General features: G+C 42.6%; 2 protein-coding genes across 2 annotated transcripts in view; both read right to left on the bottom strand.

Moving 5' to 3' along the window:
- znrf1 (zinc and ring finger 1) overlaps window positions 1-3,268 on the bottom strand; it is a 68,138-nt gene extending 64,870 nt beyond the window's left edge. Inside the window, exon 1 of the mRNA XM_031877966.1 lies at window positions 1,844-3,268. Within this exon, the coding sequence (XP_031733826.1) occupies window positions 1,844-2,237 (394 nt within the window). The 5' untranslated portion in view covers window positions 2,238-3,268. The remainder of the gene's footprint in view (window positions 1-1,843) is intronic.
- A 6,337-nt stretch (window positions 3,269-9,605) lies between these two features.
- On the bottom strand, window positions 9,606-22,160 carry ldhd (lactate dehydrogenase D). The gene is made up of 11 exons (XM_031877990.1): window positions 22,009-22,160; window positions 19,727-19,839; window positions 17,665-17,806; window positions 15,717-15,858; window positions 13,887-14,046; window positions 13,633-13,793; window positions 12,955-13,083; window positions 12,700-12,827; window positions 12,237-12,327; window positions 11,671-11,782; window positions 9,606-10,420 (listed from the first exon to the last, which is right to left on the bottom strand). Exons 1-11 carry the CDS (start codon window positions 22,099-22,101, stop codon window positions 10,240-10,242), a joined length of 1,452 nt encoding a protein of 483 aa, XP_031733850.1. The 5' UTR covers window positions 22,102-22,160; the 3' UTR covers window positions 9,606-10,239.
- Window positions 22,161-22,329: the final 169 nt, after the last annotated feature.

Genomic DNA, 22,329 nt, shown 5'->3' with positions numbered 1-22,329 from the left:
CCAATATGTTACGAGTAGTTACATTTACAACCGGCCCTTTGTGGGCGACCATGATGCTGATGTGGCCCGGAGTGAAAATGAGTTTGAGACCCCTGCTTTAGACCGTTTCCTGTAAGCTTATTTGCCTCCACCCTTGACCGCACACATGTTCAAACACTGAAAAAAAGAACAACAGATTGAAGCCACAACTTTTCTCACAGAGACAGTTAGAGTATCGTCATTCATGCCCCCCCCCCCTCCCCAGTTCTCACTACAACAATTGTCACTCATCTTAATGGGCTGTCTATCTTTTGTCATTAGATCTTACCCGAGGTGGAGGTGTGCCGCATCTATCTATAATGTGTGGTTAGATCTTTTTTTTTTTCTGCATGCCTCTCTTGTTGCTATGAAGTCCTGCAATGTGGCTGCCACTAGCATCACCTCTTCAGCCAAGCTAGCGCCTGACCACGCCCATTATGAAACGTCCCACTGTGGTAGTAGTGCACCCAAAAATGTCCTTAATTTGCTACAATGCTACTTTGAGTCAAACAAGACTGTTATCTCCTCCCACTGATATAAAGGCATATCAGAGTCGCTATGGAAATGTAGGCAACGGAAAACAGCCGAGATGTTGACGTCCAACAATGAGCTGGCCATGGCTTTGGTAATGAGACCCTGGGGACCTGGCTGAGCCTGCTGTGAGTGTGTGTGTGTGTGTGTGTGTGAGTGTGTGTGTGTGTGTCTGTGCGTGTAGAAGGAAGGGTGTCTATAATCTTCCTTAAGAACTTAATTCCGTGAGTGTAAGCGTCTGTGTGTTTCTGTAGGCGATGTGTGCAGTTGGAAGGGAACCGGCTGTGGCCAAGGATTTGTTTGTGTGTGTGTCTGTATACCTACATATGTGTGTGTGTGTGTGTGTGTGTGTGTGTGTGTGTTCGTGTGCGTGCAGGTGAAAGTGTGTGAGTGTACCCGTTGGCCCAACAGTCACACACAGAAACACATTGTGGAGCGAGCGGTAAGCCGATGATAAGCATGAACCCCCCCCACACACCCACACCTCAACCCTTTTCTCCATCCTCTCCCTCCCTGCCTCACCTTATTCCTCCGTCTCTTTTCCTACTTCCTTCCCCCTGTCTCTCCTCCCTCCCTCCTCTCTAATCGTCGGGCTAATTGACTCAGCCAGATTTGGCAACAGGCGTATTAGTGTCATTTCACACAACAAGAGATGACCTATGCAGACGGCGCAGCGGTGACAGTCGAGACAGAGCGAGGCCCTGCAATGTTGTGTTCACCAAATCCAATATCCCACCCGCACACACACACAGCAAATACATTTCTCTCAATTTATAAATTTACTTATTAACACAAGTTTTGTGTTTTCTTCCAGACACCTCAGCCACCTCAGGGAAACATGTTTTACACGGGTCAGCTGTTTTTTTCTGTCTTTCTCTCACTTTGAGCATCCTCAGACCGACACTGGACTTCCCTTCATAGCAATGACATTGTCATTCCCACAGTGCCAGCGGGTAAACAAGGTGTTTGCATAGTTGTAGGTGTATTGGAGCGGAAGTCCGGGGAAAATGTTTTTGTATGAGGTTTTCTCTGATGATTAATACGTCACTCAAATTCTGTCGAATGGGTGTCATTGTGTGTGAGGACCGAGGACCAATTTGAGAATAACACCTTCAGAGTGAGGACATTTTGGACAGTCCTCTCTTTGGTACAGACCTTTAAAGATTTGGGTTAGGATTAGGTTTAGGTTAGAGTTAGGGTAAAGGTTGGGGTCAGGCATTTATGTGCATTATGTATTCAATGAGTGTCCTCACAAAGATAGATGTACAACATTGTGTGTGTGCAGAGCCCTTACCGCTGTGCGCGCTGAACCAGCGGGGTGCGATGTGCAGGGGCAAGGTGTCAGCCAGCGACCCCCGGGACCCCAGATAGAGCACCCCGTCCGTGTGGTGCCCTCCGCCCCCAGTGTCCTGGTAGCCGGTACCTTGTGGAGCAGCGGTAGTGCCCCCTGACCCCCCTCCGGCTCGTTCCGAGTCCGTCCCTCTCGGGGTGTAGAAGCCGAAGGGCACGGCGGGGCTGTGCTCGATGCCCATCCCGGCCACGGAGCTCACCGAGCGGCTCCTTAGGCCCATGGTGCCGCTCGGCCGGTAGTGACCGAAGTGGGCCGAGGGTGGCACCGCGCTGTCATCTGTAGAGACGCCAGGAAAAGCACCCCGGGGCCGCCCCGCCGTGCTCTGCTTTCCCCCCATCCAAAGCGGGAGGCAAAATGGGTGGGGGCTCTGGGTGGAAACAGGAGGGGGCTCGGCTCGATCCGCAAAGGGTCGAGAGAGCCTAAACAGGCTGTCGCCCCCCCTCCCTTCGTTCCTGTCTGTCTCTCGGCCTGCCCGTCTGTGTGCCCGCCCGTCTGTCCGTGTGTCTCAGCAGGCTCGTCAGCTCTGACTCTCCGCAGACGCAACAGCCCGTTTCGCGGCTGAGCGGAACATGAGCCCGCCCCGACGGCTGGATTCCCCTCACCCGTGGACAAAATCCTCGACACAACCGGGGGGATGGCTGACGAGCTGAATGACGCCGAAAAGCCCAGAATGACACGCTAGGCTACACTCCCCTCGTGGCCCCAGGTGACGGCTGTATCATTGCAGGCGGGACATTATCCCGCCCGGCCAAGATCGAAGAGGCGCTGCAATGTTCACTCCGCTGCTCGCGCCTCATCTGATGTCAGACATCATGACAACTGTTGCTGTCGTCTGACCGCCAAAAAACAACGGTCTGCCTTTGAAAAAAAATGACGTCGCTGTCCCCGCTGTCTTGTCCGCTCTGGTGGTCTCCAACCAGAGGTCGCCCTTTTTTCCCTCGAATATCGGGGTCACAGTGACGCTGCTCCCCTGCGCTCAGATCAGCGCTCCGCTGCTCTCCGCTCCGCCGCTGCTACTGCTACTGGCCAGACAATGGAGGCGCTCAGTGCGCAATCCTGGATCATAAATACAGACAGGACAGGAGACAGTATAGCGTACAGTTGCTTTCATTCCTAATCAAGGGCAATGGGCTTGGGAATCGTCTGCAGTGTTACCGTAAAGCCTTTTGAATCATGGGGCATTTTAGGATGTGAGGTGTGGCAGTGGACACCAGGTAGCCCACTTTATAGCCCAGAATGAGCCGGAATTCGATTTTGTGGTTTTGTGATTTTGAGCAAAGAAATATCAGGACTTAATTTAGAAGTTATATTAAAAAAAATTAAATGAGCATCATGATAAAAAGTCATGATTTTTTTCTTAATTGAGGAATAGAAATAAAGCTACCTTGTATTACCCATGCCCAAGGGCGTAGGTTTGGTCTCAGCATTGGTAGGGACACTGCCACTCCCCCCCCGCCCGCCATCTAAAAAAAAGTCTTAGTTGATACCAGGGGCGTTTCTAGGATTCAAAGAAAGGGGGGGCTTAGCCCCAAAGGGAGCGGCATGTTTGTGCACAAAGCGAGGCAATTTTTTTTGGGGCCGCGGATATCCATTGTTTCAGACAGTTCATAGATCGGTTCAATCAGAAAGAGTGTGATTTTGCTCTGTAGTTTTGCTTGCATTCAGTATATGACAACACAAGAGACAGAATTTCAGGGTCATAGTGAAATTTGACAACACAAATATGAACTTTTCTAAAATAAAGAATATCCGCGTCACTCCCAAATCCTAATTCTTAAAGGGGCCGCACACAATGGATGGAGAATGGACCTGACAGTGTCAACTTTATATCGTTAAGTATGATGATAGGCTATTGGATTGTAATTTGAAGGGGGAGAAAACATACAAACCAGAACGCACGCACATATGTAGCATGTTAGAGTTATAAATAATTTGTCCATGTCAGAAAAAATACTTTAATTTAATGACATCACCAAAATAAAAATATATATATTTTTTTTCTTCTTTTTTTTTTTTAAGCCAATAATGCCAAATTATTTGGGGGGGCTGAAGAACATTTGAGGGGGGCTTCAGATCACTGTCGTCGTTAGGCATTTTAATAAATGCCTAACGATGCCCCATGGTTGATATTATGTTGAACAGGCAAACTTTATTAAAATATATTACCATTTGTGTAACTTGGAACTGATTTAAACATAATAACAGTAACAAAACCTTAGTTTAAATACAAAACAGTATTCTGCACCAAATAAATAATAATAATAATTAAATAAATGAATAAAAAACGTTCTGCTAAAATGCCAATATACAGTAACAGTATATTCTATATCCAAAATATACATAAAAAACTTTTCCCAGTTGTGCAGCCAAAAAAAGACAAAAAAAATTAAAAATAAATCTATTCTGCAGCACTTAATAGGCTACAAATAAAGTGCTTTCCTCCTTTATACAATTATTAGTAGTGCTGGGCAACGATTACAATTTTTAATCGCGATTAATCGCATGGATTTTTTGCGATTAATCTCATTGTTATGGCAAAGTTCAATAATGAATTCAAAAGTAGTGTATTGCGCACTTTTATTTTAAAAGTACTGCTATATGAACAAAAGGGCAATAACATTTGGTTTGCAAACACTTTAAATAAATCAGGTTCTTTTTAACAGCAGTATTCCCTTTACACAGTAGCGATCATATTTCTTGCACTATCTGTGCTCAGTGTGCTGACTGTATGTGAAACGTTCCACTGCTGTGCAACAGGAATAAAATGTTTCAGCACGTTTCAGCAAAAATGTCTGTCTTCATGACAGTCAGAGCATGTGAATGCAGCTCTACTGTTCATCAATATAATGCTGTAACTCCGAGGTGATGATGGTTACCCAGCGATCAAAGAATAAAGACGCTTTACGCACAATTTAGGTGTATTTTCCCTTTAACTCACGAGATGCAGGTAGCATGTTTTATACTTAATGTGAATATAATTCATACTTTGTTGGCATCTTATTCTGAAAACCGGATGTCCGTCTGAAGAAACCAGATGTTGTCTCACGTTAATCTTTCCGCTAACTTTCAGAGTTATTCGCTCGCTCCCGATCTGTGCCGTTTGAATGCGTTTACCGTGACTTTCAGCATATAGGTGCACTAAAGTGTAAGTGCCTGCTGAGTTGACCACGGAGATCTGAGTGTCTGCTTATTTTTTCTAACGGGCAATTAAAATTAACAAAATATTGGTGGGGACAATTGTGTCTTTCCCAAACTTTGGTCGTGACTAGTCCCTATGACCCTATGCAAACCTACGCCCTTGCCCATGCCCCCCCCCCCCCCTACACACACACTGCCAGGTCTTCAGCCAGCATATTGTATTCATTATCAAGTTATGCACAGATTTTCCACCATATGCTAAATTATTGGGATTACTGGCTCACATGTTGTGTTTGGGATTACTTAGTCTAATCCTGAGCGTGTGTGTGTGTGTATTCATCAAGCTGTTTTTGGCTCTTTGTTTCATCACAATAACAAACAGTCAGGCTTGACTTCTAGTTCTCGAAACCCAATAAGGTAAACTATGGTAAAGCATACTGCAATAGGTGTTAATCCATCCTGCCTTAATGACAACAGGCCTATAAATGGTCCCCTCTCTGCTCCTTAAGCATTCAAACAAACACACACATACACAATCAACTGAAATGGTTATAATATATAAAACCACAAGGATAACATACATAAGCCTGCAGGGCCAAGGCAAAGCTATCTTCCGGTTTCATTTGAGTGCTTCCTGTCATTATCACAGTTGGTCTAACTCAAGGTTTACCACACATGAAATTAGCCAATGACACTGACCGAATCCTGTCATAGTTAGAAAGTTTCTAGACTGTCCTCACACACACAGTCTTCTTAAAGGGGACATATGAAAAAACTTTTTCACTGTTTGTGAACATACATTCAGATTATCTCCCCCCATGGAGTCAGAAATACCTTTGCAAAGGTGCGCCATATTTTTTACTCACAAGCCATTCAGAGATCAGAGCAGACCAGGCGGTAATCCCCAGTTCTGCCGAGTGAAGCCAATGCAGAAGTGTCTTAAAAGTTGCATTCTCTCTACTTACCAGCATTGTGCAACTCCTCCATTTGCAAAAAGAAGTACAATTGCATGGAAGTCTATGAGAAAATAATCCTTCTTCTCACTTGATTTATTACCTCAGTAAACATTTTAAACATGGGTTTATGGTCTCAATCTCTAGTTTCAAGTCTTCTTCAATATAGAATGATGTTCATTTAATAAATAATGGTCCATTTAGAGTCAAATAGACCATAAAACAGGGTATGCTTTAAGGCCGGCTTTCTGTGATTGACAGGTCGCTGCCGCTACCAGAGCCATATACGGCGTATCTAACAAATTAACAAATTTCCCCTTGCGGGATTAATAAAGTATCTATCTATCTATCTCTACTTCACTCCACTGCATTCCAAATATGGTAACCTCCCTTCATCGGTTGCAAAAAGTCAAGATGGCGACATCTTTAATCCAAGATGGCGACGTCCTTAATCCAAGACGGCCAAATTGGCGAAGTCGAGGCTTCATAACAGCAGTCCACAAACCAGCGGGTGACGTCACGATGACTATTTCCACTTCTTATATACAATCTATGGAGAAGACTGGGCTTTTTTGGAAGGTCTTAAAGAGACAGGCACTAAAACAGAGTGTTTCAGACAGAGGGTGAATACAGTTATATTCAGACAGATATTATTAAAGAAATGATGTGCTTTTTGAACATTAAAGCATGTAAAGTGGTTCTCATAGTAACCCAAAATACAAGTATGATCCTGGAAATGAGCATGAAATATCTTATATATATTATAAGTAATAAGTAACAAACCTGGTTTCACAGGAAGACAAGCAGAATCCAATTCCTCAGGAAGGTGTTCATCGCCTGAAAAAACCTGCGGAGAATCTTGATGAAAACCCACTCATTAATAAACAATTATAAATGCTGACATGATGGCTTAATCAGGCATGATGGCTTATCAGACAGCAAGAAACCACAATGATTCATGGATTACCAACATTCATAACTGCATTAATACCAAATGCCAAAAAAAATACCAAAAAAGTATAAACACAAACAGAGGGTTTTTCACAATCTGGCTAATCCAAAAGACATGTTTGAAAGCCTTGTCTACACCACTGGGGGAGATTAGTAGTCTTTGTACCATAGCCTACTTGGGCAGCTGTGGCTCATAGTCCACTAATCAGAAGGTCAGTGGTTTGATCCCAGGCTCCTGCAGTCTACATGTTAAAGTATCCTTGGTCAATATACTGAACCCCTGTGAATGTGAATGTTCATCGCTCCTGATGAGCAGGTGGCACCGCCTCTCCCACCAATGTATGAATGTGTGTGTGACTGTGTGAATGCTGGCTTGTGTTGTAAGGCACTTTGAGCATGCATGGATTATTGGACGGGCCTATCGGGTAAAGGTCCAAGGGCCCAAAGTGTCAGGGAACCCCCTAGTCCACACCTCCAAAATGTCTCTCAAAGCAACATATACCAACCAGGACAAAGACTTAAAATGACCACAAAGAAACATAAAACGACTAAAAAGAGATACAAAAAGACTGTGAGACCAAAATAACAAAGAAATACAAAACAGCTGCAATGAGACACATCAACTATGTAAAGAGGCAAAATGACAACAAAGAGACACAAAGGACAACAAAAAGAAACAAAAACAACTACAAAAGACACAAAATTACGACAAAGAGATATAAGAAACTACAAAAAGACAAAAAATGACTACAAAGAAACACAAAACAACTTCAAAGAGACAAAAAGTTTACAAAGAGATACAAAGCAGCTGCAGAGACACAAAAAGACTTACAACTATGAAAAGAGGCAAAACGACTACAATAAGGGACTTAACAACTACAGACAAAACAATAACGACCAAAACAATTGCAAAGTGAAACAAAACAAATACAAAGAGACACAAAATTACCACAAAGTGATGAGTACCGACTACAAAGAGACACGAAATAACAACAAAAGGAGGCTAAACAACTGTAAAGAGAGCTTTTTCATGTCTGTTCCCAGGGGCCCATTGTCTCATAATCCGCCTATGGCTCTGAGTGGTTTCTATAGAAAAAATGTATTTACTCATGATATTATAACCCCAAAAAAGAAGAAAGTGGCTGAAATAAAACACCAAAAAAGAGACTTTGCTTTTTTAACGGTGTTAAGTTGAAAAAGTATCATCTTCTACACCACATTGGTATTCACTGATTTCACTGAAACCAATATGTAATTTATGATGTTCTGTAATGTAATGGCATTCAATTCTACCACTGCAGGTGGCATGTGGCCATCTCTAAAAACTCTTTAAACTGATCAACACTGGCACTAATAGCTCAGATAGACCATTAACTATGAAATAAACAGTCTAAACTGTGAAAGATGTAATGAAGTCAAATATTGCTTTGAATTAAATAGAGACTTTATTGCATCTCAGTGGCAGTGTATGGTTATTCCATTCTTAATGTTCAGTTAATGGCTGCAAGCTATGACAATATTTTCAGGGCAATGAGTTTACAGCATTTTATTTTATCCGTCTTCTAAGACGCTGCGTGTTAGTCCCACAGTCTGTCCCCAGTGAGCTTTGGCGATACTATGCTGACACTCTATGGTGCAGCACAGTATTACTGCCTCACTGTAACAGGACTGGATCCTTTGCTACGTCCCTTTTCTGTCCAGTTCAATGTCCATGGGACCGTGATGTGAGAGCAAACTGTTGAGTGTCACCTCCCCGTCAGAGAGAGCCCCTGAAGTGCAGTTTGTTTTGCAAAAGAAAAAGCATGCAATTATATCTCACAAACATTCAGCAATATTCTATATTTGTCAGTGTTTCACTGCTATAGGGAGGTAGAGTGGAACTCTGATAATTTCAAAATCTACATGTTGTAGTGCAGATAACCTCTGATGCCAAAATGGACAAGTCTCACGGTATTCTGCTGTGTCATCTTCAGTTTCCTGTGCTCCACAGTGCTATCCTAAAAATGCTGAAAGAGGTCATAGAATCAGGCTACTGTAGGATAATAATCTCTAGGTTCTAGGTATATAGACCAGATGTATAACTGGCATGGCTTGCATCAAACATGTTTGCAGACGTTTAAAAAATTGCTTTATAAATTTGTAGTGAATCTCAAGGGAAAGCCTGACACATCGAGTGCAAAGTAGAAAATGATCTACTTGGTGTTCAAGATATGAAACTTTTTCACCAAACAGTTTGAAGGAAATACACTAACTCACTCTTTCCAGAGTTAGATACTGTAAGAAGATTGACACCACTGTGAGGCTGGAGCCTGTTAGTTTAGCTTAGCTTACGTCTTTGCCAGAAGAGAAGCAGGGGAAACAGCGAGCCGGCTCACTTACAATAATCAAAAACAGGAAGTAGAAGTAGCAAATCGGCAAAGAGTAGCATTTTTGCCTGATATCAAATAATCAATTATCACGATATAGAAACAAAGGGAAGAGACAAAAGCCAGAGTTAGATTCAGTTGTTTATTTAGCTTTTAGTGATTTTTGTAAAAGGGAATTACTCAGTCAGACCAAGCGTCCCTCATTCAAATAATAAAAATAAGTAAAAGTGAAATGTTTTCATGGAAAAAAAAAAAAAAAAAAAAGAAAAAAAAAAAAAAAAAAAAAAAAAAAAAAAAAAAAAAAAAAAAAAAATAAATCACAGTGAGGAGGACAGCACTGTCACTACAATTCATTCAAAACATTCTGGATTTTCTTGATTCACCCGAATTCATATATCAGAGGCTTATTGCTTTCCCAAACTGGAAAAGAGTATTATCAGTACCTGCCCTGGTGCACCAGAGGGCTGACACACCAACGACAATAAAACCACCACAGATACATGCAGGCCTGTTTCTCACAGTTGACATTTTGACTTCTCACCGCAGGAAAAGTGTCAAAAATGAAATGAACATTGGCTGCTTTGAATTCAGGTTCCTGATATTCGGCTCGCTGGCTCACCGTCGCTCTCACTGGGACACTTGAATGCGACAGAGTCATCGGTAGTGTTACTAGTAACACCTGTGCTTTTGAAGTCAAAACGTCTGCTGTAAGAGAGGCCTATTTACATACAATCCCACATTCAATAATTGTCTTCCTTTTTGTTTTCACTCGAGTGATCCCTGTACCGTTACGTCTCATCCAGAAGAAGGAAAACTCTTCATGTGCAATATGCTCTAAAATGCCACATCACTGTGACATCAGTCTCTGATCAAGGCGCAAGCAAATCATAATGAGAGTCACGGTGACCTTCCCTCAGACTGCCCATATGGTCTATGGCTCTCTCGGCAGCAGAATTTTCCCAGGATTCATCAGGTTCCTTGGGTCGAAGGCGTCCTTGAGACGCTGCATGACCTGGACAGCCACGGGTCCCATCTCTTCACACAGCAGCGCTCTCTTCCCTAAGCCCACTCCATGCTCCCCTGTGCATGTACCATCCATGGCCAGGGCTCGCCTGGAGGGGAAACGAATCACACGACCTTACTGATAACACAATATTTGTAGGTGTGTCTGCAACGACCACTGCTGTATAGTGTGATAGAATGAACACAAAACACATTTTGGCCAATTACCCGTCTATGAATCTATTTGCCACTATTACTGTATGTATGGCTTTCTTCATTTTCTCCGCTGTGCCAGTACCCTTTAGGATCTTAAGCTTTGTTCATACTCGTGCTTGGCGCCGTAGTGTGAGCCTCCGTAGACAGCGCGAGTTCCGGGTTTATACTCTGCACTGTGCGCTGCATTATTCTCCGAAACGCAAAAGGGCGCACAAACAAAATGAACTGTAAATAATCAGAAAGACAACAAGTGTAACCCAGAGATATGCTCATAGACTGTAGGAGTAAGCGGCAAAAAGCCATAAACCAAGCTTCACAATGACGAGGAGGGATTGTAATTACCTGTAAACTCATTTTCATGGACTACTTTATTACCTTTATACAAGATCTGTAAAGAAAATACTCAATTATTACATGTATTTTAAAGAAATGAAGGCTGAATACCCTGTAAACAATCTGATTTGGCTTGCTAAATATTTACCAAAAAGAAGATTTTGAACACCTCTTTTTTCTGAAGCATCTAAAAACGAATTGGCCTTCTTTGTAAAATCCCTAAACATTTAAATAGTGTTTTAATCAGTGAACTATTTGTGACAGTCACGTGGCGCACATAAACTAAGTATAAACTAAGCTTCAGACTGATCCGGGTACAGCCAAGTGTTTTTACAGGCTTTTCAGAAACAGATTTTGAGAAGCTTGTGGCGCCATATTGCAAAATGAACCCTTTCCGAACAGATAACACAGCGTCTTTTCAAAACTTGTAACTTAAAAGTTTAGTCCTCTGAAATCAATATCAGCTAAGAGAGACGGGTGAGAGGAAAGAATTAGGACAAAGTGTGGGGAGGATTAGGGAGAAGAGAAAGAAGTTGATGAGTGAATGACAGGAAAGATAACAAGGACAAGTGGCCACAAGGAGAAGAGAGGCTGGCTTCGGGGCAGAACATCTACTGAAGCTTGAAGCAAACTTTCTTTAATAACCCTTAAAAAAAACGAGAGTAATGCTGCCATGATAATCAGACATTCAGATGTAATCTGGACTTCAAACGATCTGTTCAGGATGATCGTATTTGTGAACGGGAAAGTGGTTCACAAAAAGTGAGCTTCAGGGCTTGTGAGTGTCAGAGGGGTGGGAGGTTTTTATTACCTGGCCAGTCTCTCGGCGAAGAGGTGGACCCTGTGCAGCTCCTCGGGGTCACCGGGGTCCACCACCATCAGGCAGTGGAAGTTACCATCACCCACATGACCCACTATGGGACCTGAAGGTACAACAGATAGCATGCACACTCGTTATGCTGGAAAACACACAGTATCATTTTTTATTTAACTTGTATTCCATCCCTTCTCTCATGATGAATCCATTGAAGCATTGATCCATTTTTTTTGTTAATGATGAAAAAACTGTTGAAACAAAGTTAAAGTAAAATACCTGCTTCGGAAAACCTGTACGCCACACTGCCAGTTCAACATGAAGTGCTATGATTTTATTGGGTGGCCCCACATTAAATGGTTCACACAAAAATGGGCCATATGGTAGATGTTGTAAATACACTACTTATTGGTAAATAACAATCAGTAGCAATAATATAACGTTTGCTCAACTGTCATGTGGTTGTAATGTATCCCTATGAGGTCTATTTTCTCTAGCAATAACGCATTATTAACTGTTCACATGTACTACACCATTGATATTTTTCTCTCCAGTGCACTCACCCGTAAGCCTGTTCTCAATCAGGTCCTCCTTTGTCTCCACTAGGATTTGAGGCAGGCGAGACAGAGGGACACACACATCTGTGGCGTAAGCCTGCGGGACACGCACACACATGCTAACTTATGTCACTTTTGGGAACATCACTTCAATTTAGATTCATTTCCTGAGACATACTTTAATCTTAACCGTAATCACAGCAATGCTTTATCCTAACCTAACCCTCAACTTTACCAAAACTAAACTTCCCAATTGCAGACAAGGATTTTGTCCCCAGTTCCTTAGTCTGAAATGTGTCCCTGAAGGGGGAACGAGGAGTTGTTTTGGTGGTGAAATGTGGCATCTTATTTTTCCTGAACCTGCTCTGTATACTTATCAAGTATCATATAATGTTATTGTTATCATATTTTTGTGTTTTAAGATTTGTTGGACATTTCAGTGATAAAACTAGCAGGTGACTGTCTTTACCTTACAGCCTGGTCTGAGAGCCAGACTGGCGTACCAGGCGTCATGACGGGCTTTCCACAGTCGCTCCCGTGTCTCTGCATCTCTAGCCCACTGAAAACCCAAACCGCCATTACTCTCAGTGATGTCCTCTGTGGAAACACACACACAGACACATACACACGTTTGTTTTTTACTTTTGCAAAACCCCTGTGAACGCGACCGTTTGGCTTTTAGTCGTTAGGGACCCCCCACACACACACACGTGCACACACACACCAGCTGTGTTGACCTGCTCCTGCAGGCTTCCCTCAGAGCCATGGAACTCCAGGAACAAACTCGGGGTCACGGCGTAGGACAGAGAGCTGAACCTGTTGCACGCGTCGATCATCACGTCATCCAGGAACTCTGAATGACGCACAGAGTCACAACACACAGACAACAAAGACAAATGTCAGTATGATGACAGACTTCTTTTACTTAATGGTCAAATACATATTTTCCGACTGCCAATGACAGCTATTGATTCTATTTGCAGAGCTAATGTTAGGATACATTTTATCCTCTTACTGCAGGTACCCGTTCTCTCTACGGGATCAATAAGCTTTCATTTTTTTTCAAAATACAGATCAATCAAATCCAACCAGTTTATATTACACTGCAGTATGTGTCGGCCATGTTGGGGTTATTTTGAAATCTGGTCTTGACGTCACGCACTTGCTTAGAACAATCGTAGACGGTGGACAGTTTCTGAGAATGTCTAAGTCAAGTTTAACTACATCACCTATTTTTGACAGGTGTCCACCGTCAATACTTCTGAAGGAGGAAGCCATCAAATCCCACTCATCACCGCCCAGTGACTTGTTTTCCACCCAGGGTTTAAAAACGTTTTTTAGGCATTTTGAGCGTTGCCTAGACCAGAGCCAGATGTAGCCAGTGGAGAAGACCTGTGCTGACCTGTGCTGTCTACAGCCGCCTGGACGGAGGGGAACGAGCACACGGCCGACACCGTGGCTTCCGGGATGCCGTACAGGCGCAAGGTAGTCTTGGTGATGATCCCCAGGGTGCCCTCTGACCCCACAAACAGGTTGGTCAGGTTGTAGCCTGCTGCAGTCTTCCTACAGATCCATAAAGATAAGAGAAGAAAGGGTGAAGTTTAAAATGCACGAGGCGTTGTTCGATATTTGAGGGTGCTAATAGCCCACGCGTACCTGGGACGTCGGGCCTTCCCGGCCGTGTGAACGACGCTTCCATCAGCCAGCACGACCTCGAGGTTCAAAACGTTTTCCCTCATGGTTCCATAACGCACTGCATTGGTGCCAGACGCACTGGTGGCAGCCATGCCACACAGAGACGCATCTGCCCCGGGGTCTGAGACGGTAAAAGAACACTAGCGTTTGACAATAATACTATAATCCTCTCACACTTTTTAAGACAGTACGGCAATTTTGAAAAAATATTCAATTGCGTTTATTTGAACTTATATTGCAAATTGCAATATGATTCGGGATAATAGAGGGAATAATCATTTTTACATCGTTACTCTCATTTTCATTAAAAAACATTAAAAGGATTAAAGGTGTGAGTTTTGCGAGAATTTGTACCAAACAAAGATATTTTCTTTAGTCTGTAGAACATGATGTGTCAACTGGGACGTCTCTGCATCACCACAATATTTCACACATCAATCAATCAGTAGCAGGTCACATATCCATCCTGTCATTTTCAGTTGACACGGGGGCTACAGTAGCGTTCACAAACTCAATGTCTTTCACATTTATCAGAACAATGTCTATTTAACAGCTGTTATTTCTATTTGTTGACTTACAACTTTGCATCAATGACATACATGATTATAATTAATTGTAGGACAACATGGTCAAGATTATTGGTAGCTGCTATCTCACAACAATGGATTGTCAATGCTGCTGTTTCACTATAATAAAAGCCCCACAGAGTCTTGTGTCTTCACCTCTCCACCTCTCTTTAGGACAGTGGAGGTGGGTACAAAATAAGCTTGATTGACATCTCCCTCTCTAGTTGGAACTGTAAAGGGTGAGGCCACTTAAAATTCTATTATTCTTATCGGTGTGTTCAGATATTTTTTTCCAGCGTACACCCACCCAACTTCAACCTAAACTGAGGTCCCAGGGCTCCAAACAGCACCTCGTAATTCTGAGCTCGACATGTACCGGTGCACGGGACTGTTCAGGGCCGCCAACTCTCACGCAGTTGACACTTTTCACTCGCTCTCAGCTCACATGTCTATTTTCTCACTGGACAAAAAAACGAATTTATAACTGATAACGTTGTGATGCGCAAAAAGAGGATGCTGACAGGAAAGACAGAGCAGCAGAGTTAAACACTGCAGCCCTATAAACACACAAACACATATGAACTCTTTGTTATTGGGCTACTTTGCATCTGTTTTTATGTGTATGTTATTGCACTATTAAAGAAATTGGAGGCGTTAACTTTTTCTTCCAACAGCCACTTTGGCTGAAACAGTAGGTGGGGGTATGCCCCTGTAAAGTTGGTTTGCGAATGCGATCCGCCAATAAACACAGAGCAAAACCTTAATCTGATTGGTCGAGAAGATACAGGAGGAGACGTAGCTAACTTACCGCCAGAAGTGTCTCTCTGCATGTACTTAACCAGCACCGATAAACTTTTGAAATCTGATAAAAAGGCAATTTATGGAAAAGTGTTTCCTTCGTGATATGATTTAGATCAAACATCAGCACCAACAGTCCAGCCTGGTTGATGCTATCAACGAGCTGTTCTTTAACATATGGGGCTAAACCGAATAGGACTGTTTTATCTTTTCCACAGGCAAACGTCTTGGCTATTTCCCAATCTGGGAACATTGCTTGGAAAAGATCTGAAATCCCAGACGCAGATGCAGATTAATTTTTTCCACTGGAATTAATTTAACTTGCTGTGAAATGTTTCCGTTTTAAAAGCCGGTGTGACCGGTTCTTCCATGTGTTCTGCTCACGGAGTGACTGGAAAACACAGAGAAAGCTGAGAGCGTGACTGACCGACAGGAAACCACAGGCCGGTGTCTCGCAGGTAGGCGTTGAGGGCCTTCCGAGTCACTCCGGGCTCCACCGTCACGTCAAAGTCGTCCTGGTGGAGATTCAGAACCTGGTCCATGTTCCTCAGACTGAAGCACACGCCACCCTAAGGGCAGAAGGAAGACACACGTAGACACACGTAGACACACGGTACATGCACACACACACACACACACACACACACACACACAAAAGAGCCACAGATTAATTTTTTTCATATTTAGTGTATTTTCATGTGGCATTTATCAAAGGCAGGGTGGGTGATCTTGAGAAACTAGCACGAGTAGGCTAGATTTTTAAAAATGATCCAAACCTAAAAATCCAGCTAACTGTTGCTAACTCTTTTCCAATGAAAGTAGCTAACAGCGCTAGCTCTAAAAGTTGCTAAATGTAGCGAAAAAGTCGGCAAGTTGTCACCATTGACAACCCGTCCCTTCAAGAGTCCCAAAGCCACTCCCACAAAATAATAATAATTATGAACATTAGGCTAGCAGCTTGTGGAAGATTTTGGTGACGACTAATGAGTGCATACAGGTAGACAGGGAGGTAGCCCGTCCTTTTATTGCCAGAGCATTTGAGTGATGGGCTGCGGTCGAAAAGCCATAAAATGACCTCCTAACGTCTATTCCTACCACTTTTCCTTGACCTCGATTGAAAACGTCATGAGGTCAAGGAAAGATGTGAAGGAGAATTCATGAGGAGTTAGGAAAAGACTACCGCGGTACTGAAGTCCACTTCTACTAAACATAATTATGATGTCACTGTCGTAGGTCTGCCATGGAGAAACTACAATGTAGAATGACAACAAAATAATAAATGCGAGAGGCTGCTTCACTCGTGATGTAAAGGAGGGAAACCAGAGCTGTCATAGACCGAGCTTGTTTTCGTTTTTTTACTGATGCTTCTTGTTTTTGAGAATGACAGTTTGCTATATTTACTTTTCATTTTATTTGGTTACATGTCAGAAGTGAATAAATACATATCAAATTAAATGAAATGGTTGTCATTGTCTATTCATACTCATCAACATGAATTCCATTAGTTTATGACTGTATGAAAATAATTGTTGAACCTGTGCAAGAATGGTGCGTTACTTTAAATGTTGCCGCCGCAAGGAATTGTGGGGCGGCATTATCTTCTTTCCTTTGGTAAAGGATGGTCCAGTGTTTCCTTTGCTAAAGGAGATGAGAAATGAAGCATTGAAGCACCTTTCCTTAACAGTTTGAGAATTCAAACAGCTCTTTTCATGGCCACTTAGATACTTCCGGTTCATTTCATTCAGTTAAGAACCTTCTTAAGCAAAAAGGACTTCTCGACCGCAGCCAAGGTTTGCTTTCAGGATATAATGAGAATTTCAACAAAAAAATCCAGAAAAGTTTTTGAAGAATATTACTAACCCTGCCTTTAAATGTAAAAAGGCGTCACTCTTTGTGATGAACCTAAAGTGAATGATCAGCTGATCTGCAGCTCCCCTCGGCTTCATGCAGCTTTATAGTGAGTTTCAGCTTATTGCTTAACTGTTCGGCCCACGAATTCACTGTTCTGTTTCACGCTTAGCGCTCTCATAGCCTCGTTTTCTGCCATCTTTAGTGAAAACATCAGACTAAATATCAGACAAACACAGTCAGAAACTAGTTGGTGAAAGAAGCAGAGCATTTAGCAACTAAAGTATATTTCTCTCAGGAGACAGGGTTGACATTTTGTTTGATTCTGCAAAAGTCGTACCACCACTGCTCTCCTATTTGCTTCCTTATATATCTTTGCAGATTTTTGCTCAAAACAAACCTAAAAGTGCACATTATACTATACAACACATTACTAATTAATTACTGCTCCTATTTCCAAAGAGTTAAGGCACACACGCTCAGTCACAGATATACACACACACAAACAGGGGCTTCCTCTCTCTCACCTTGACTGCGCTGACCCCTCCCTCCAGGCCAGTTCCAGTGCCAAAGGGGATGATGGGAAGGCGGTGGCGGCTGCAGATTTTGGCCAGGGAGCTGACCTCCTCCACACAATGGGGAAACAGCACCACATCTGGGGGGCAACATCTGGACAGCAGTAAAAGCAATGCTCGCTCACTGTTCTCCATATTTCTCCAGTGAACAGAACCTTTTGTTATTACCGCTTGTCGGAAAATATCTTATTCCTAGTGATGGCGATTTAAAGGAAGTATTAAAGTACTGGTGTCATGATGGAGGTCCATGTGAGGAGATGTCTGTGTGCAAATGACCTCCAATCCCAACAGACATGAAAGGGACGTGATAAAGGTACACACCTTTTAGTTCTGTCGAATAGGCCAAGCTGCATCAGCTGTACTTATCAGTGTTTCTATATAAACTAACCAGTGTTTTCATATAAACAATGGATGACTATTTGTAATGCAAAAGAGGTCATTCACAGAGAATTATCCAACGCTACAGCTTCACCTAACACTTTGGAACTTTATATCCTCTTTAAAGTGGTAAGCCCATTCGCAAAGTTTCCCTCCATAAGGCCTTAAACCCTGAACCCTCAGGGACGTGATGTCACCAGGTAAAGGTGAGAGTGTCTGAGTCTGAAAGAGCTTGAAATCAAGGCGGGTTAATTTTGATCAGTTAATTTGAATTTATGGTTTAGGACCATAGACTAAGATAAGAAGTGGATGTGTTCATCGTGACTTTTTACAACCGGTGATACTATATTTGGACCGCGGAGGGGTGACGTAGAGACGCTGTATCTGGTAGCAGCAGCGTCCTGTCAATCACAATAAGCCTGCCCTAAATCATACTCCTCTTTATGGTCTATTTGACTCTAAATGGACCGTAATTTACTAAATGAACATCATGCTGTATTGCAGAAGACTTGAAACTAGAGATTGATACCATAACCTCATGTTTACAATGTTTACTGAGGTAATAAATCAAGAGAGAAGTAGAGTCATTTTCTCATAGACTTCTATACACCCAGAGGAGTCGCCCCCTGATGGACAGTAGAGAGAATGCAGGTTTGAAAACACTTCCGCATTGGCTTCACTCGGCAGAACCGGAAGTCACCGCCTGTTTAGGACGATGAAAAATGAAAAGCAGTTTTAACTCGAACTTAGATTATAATAGTCCTATTGTACGGAACCACCACTACTTCCGATGGTGTATTGCAAAACTCTGATGAATTAGTGCGTAGGTTGTGTGCGTTAAGGAGTGTGTGGTCGAGAAAGAGTGTGTGCGACGGTCACTGTGAGGTTACCAGTAACGTAGCTGTGAACATAGCAGTACAGTGTGTGTACAGTTTATTTGTCTGTGAATAAATGATACAACTCCTCAAGACCTAAACTACGCTCCTGTGTCTCGCTCGCTGATTAAAGTGAAGGGGCTTAACCCCGAGGTGAGCAACAACTTAAGGAGGGCTGATCTTTAAGGTGGACCAGCTGTTCTCGTTTTAGCGATGAGCTGCTTCTCCGAGTTTTGCTCGGTAAAAGCAGGTAACATTACATAACATTTTCTTACAGTATCTCGTGTAAGAAGAAGGGAACCCTGGTGGAAAGACATCATAGATTGCGGTGGCGTTTTACAACGTGTTTGTTTGCTTTGTAAATCTTTTTTATTGATAAAATAAAAACAAAACTTTATTTGAATAAATTCTCTATCTTTTGTAGGTTACTTTTAAGAACAAAAAAACAAAACAAAAAAAAGAACGATTCAAATTGTAAATCGGGTGTGGATTGAAAGATCAAAGATTTTAATTTTTAGCTATATTGCAGAAATGCAGACTTATGGAAAGTCTTCATAAAGGGCTAAACATGTCTTCAGAGAGCCCTAATGGTGAACTCTAACCAGTTAACTACATTATGTCTCAAGAAAATCCCAAAGCTCGAGGCTTATGTTAATGTATTCTTTTGGGATAACATGTTGTTTTTTTGTATATTATTGAAAACACCATAAACATACAATATTATGAGTGCATGTCTGCATGACAGAGTGAAACCGACCTACCTGTGTACGGACTCGTCTTTGCCGTGTTGCTCTCTGACAGCTTCACCCAATGAGACACCGTCCTCACCACATATAGACCTGAATGCAGACAGCACGCTGTCCAGAACGGCACTCTGTGCAGACACACACAGTGATGGAGGGTGAGTCATTCCAAGAGAGTGGGAGGAAGAGATAGAATATAACATGTTGCACTCAAATAGAACAGTACAATGAACATGGGCCTAGATATGTTAGGATTCATCTCTTTTGTAGAGAGGAAATGTCTAACTCCTTTCAAACCATAGACTTTACATAAGAAGTGGACATAGTCACCATGATGTCACCTGTTGGTTTGTTGAATATCATTTTGAAGCCTCGCGTTCTGCATTTTGGTCGTCGCAATTTTTTGTAGTGAAAAGTGACACATGAGGGTGGAGCTAAGTGCAAGCAAATGCTGAATAAGACACTTTTAGGCGACCTGAATATTACCTATTAACTTTCATGAGCTGAAAACACACCGTGAAAGGGTTAAAGTTCTGAGACAAAAACACTGACAGCGTAGAGACCTGTCAATCACAAGATAGCTCCGCCCTAAAGCATACTCCTCTTTATGATCTATTTGAGTCTAAAGGAACCATAATTTACTAAATGAACATCATGCTGTATTGAAGAAGACTTGAAACTAGAGATTGACACCATAAACTCATGTTTACTGAGGTAATAAATCAAGAGAGAAGTAGAGTCATTTTTTCATAGACTTCTGTACAACCAGAGGAGTCGCCCCCTGGTGGACATTAGAGAGAATACAAGTTTTAAGTCACTTATGCCGTGTTCACACCAAATCACGCGATTAACGCGTCATTCGCGCCGCTGGTCTCGCCGGGGACTATTTGTGTTCATTTGCGTGAATCGCGCTGGACACGCCGGAGAGGGGGCGTGGCTTATCACCCTGGAAGCCACTCTGGAAGACAGTTCAACTGTCCGCCATCAACGATGGAAAAAATAACCTCTATTTCTGCTTAGTACGTGTTGTGGAAGTCCCAGATATCCCGGGAAACTAAACACCGTCATGTCTGGTTCATAACATTGTCCAGAGGAGCTCCGTGAATTTTATCGAGCTGTATTCACTGTGTCTAGCAAGCCATACGTTGCTGTTTACTACAGCTGTATGAACCCAAAATAAACTGATTTGGCTGTGATTTAACGGCAATAAACCGACAAAAGGGACTCCGAAATAACTACGTAATGATGCCGATTTGTAAAAAGTCTGAATTCATGTTTAGTTAGTTCTCTCCGCAAGGTTTACACACATACATTTATACACATAGTTTGGTCCGGTCTCTATTGATATGAGGTATAGTAGAGCCCTGGGTGAACACAGACGGCTACAGTATTTGTTTCCTGATTCAACAACGGCAGGACGTCAGTGACGACAGGAGAAACATCTCAACGCTGATAGGCTATCGCGCCGCAGCGTCACGCCATTTTTTCGCCGAAGTTGAAAAATTTCAACTCACGTGTTTGGGGCATTTTGCCGATTGATGCGCCAAACGCACCAAAATTCGCGTCACTCTAGTCTCATTGCGTCTGTGCATAGACTTTGTATGCAATCTACTTCCGCGAATGACTTGCCCCGCGTTTGGTGTGAACGCACCATTATACATCAACTTCAATTTTCCAGACCCAGAGGTTGCCATGTGGCTGTAATAAAAGATGGGTTGATCTTAAAGGGACCCTTTAGATCTGTGTAGACCTCTGCTCCAGCTGCGTAGCATGACCTTTTATTTCACTTGTAACTGCAGAAATAGATTGCAACGGCGGCGCATACATGCTGCGGCCAGTAGCTCCCATGTATTTTGCTACAGTCTTGTCTTTATTTTTTTTCATGTTTATCACTAATGGCATATGCCATATGGCACAATACATTCATCACCATCGGAAAAGGAAGCGTGGGGATTGGATCAAGTGCAACAAACTTTAGACGATCACCATTACATGGCCGACCAACCAGCCAGACCTGCAATACCAAACACCACCAAACTGCCCCATGGGCAGGTAACGTGAGTTATGACCACCATGTCATTACGTTGCGTGCTTTATTAGCTACGTCACTGGGTTACTTACTGGATTTATCAACGCTAGCTAACGTCACGCACAGGGGCAAAAGTAACAGGCTAATACTGTCTCTGCTGCCGAACTGACAGTAACGAGCTAATACTGTCTCTACTGCCGAACTTAAACAGGCTAATACTGTATCTGCTGCCGAATTTACAGTAAGCTACTGTCTCAGCTGCCCAACTTACCCTGGCGGTGTTTTCTGTTTTAATGCTGCGACACTGCAGGAGGCAGTGCCGGCGAGAAAGCAGCCGTCGGCTCGGTGTCAAGCCAAGCAACATTTTAGTGTCAATGAAATATGTCACTGACTGGCTGACATCTAAATAACACAGACAGTAAACATCTGGCTAAACTTCCGGTTAATTCTTTTCAGAATAAAACAAAACTAATAAAGATGTCTAGCGTAATCTCAAACAATTATACTGAACATGCTTATTGTAATAATTGTTTATATTACTAATACCTCTCTTCATCTTTATTTTGGTACAGTCAGGTTAAAGGTTGCATGT

The sequence above is a fragment of the Anarrhichthys ocellatus genome, unplaced genomic scaffold (genome assembly GCF_004355925.1).
Source record: "Anarrhichthys ocellatus isolate YVR2014 unplaced genomic scaffold, GSC_Weel_1.0 scaffold157, whole genome shotgun sequence".
Classification (NCBI taxonomy): Eukaryota; Metazoa; Chordata; class Actinopteri; order Perciformes; family Anarhichadidae; genus Anarrhichthys; species Anarrhichthys ocellatus.
The sequence above is the reverse complement of the archived record's forward strand: the minus strand, read 5'-3'. Positions and strand labels throughout refer to the sequence as shown.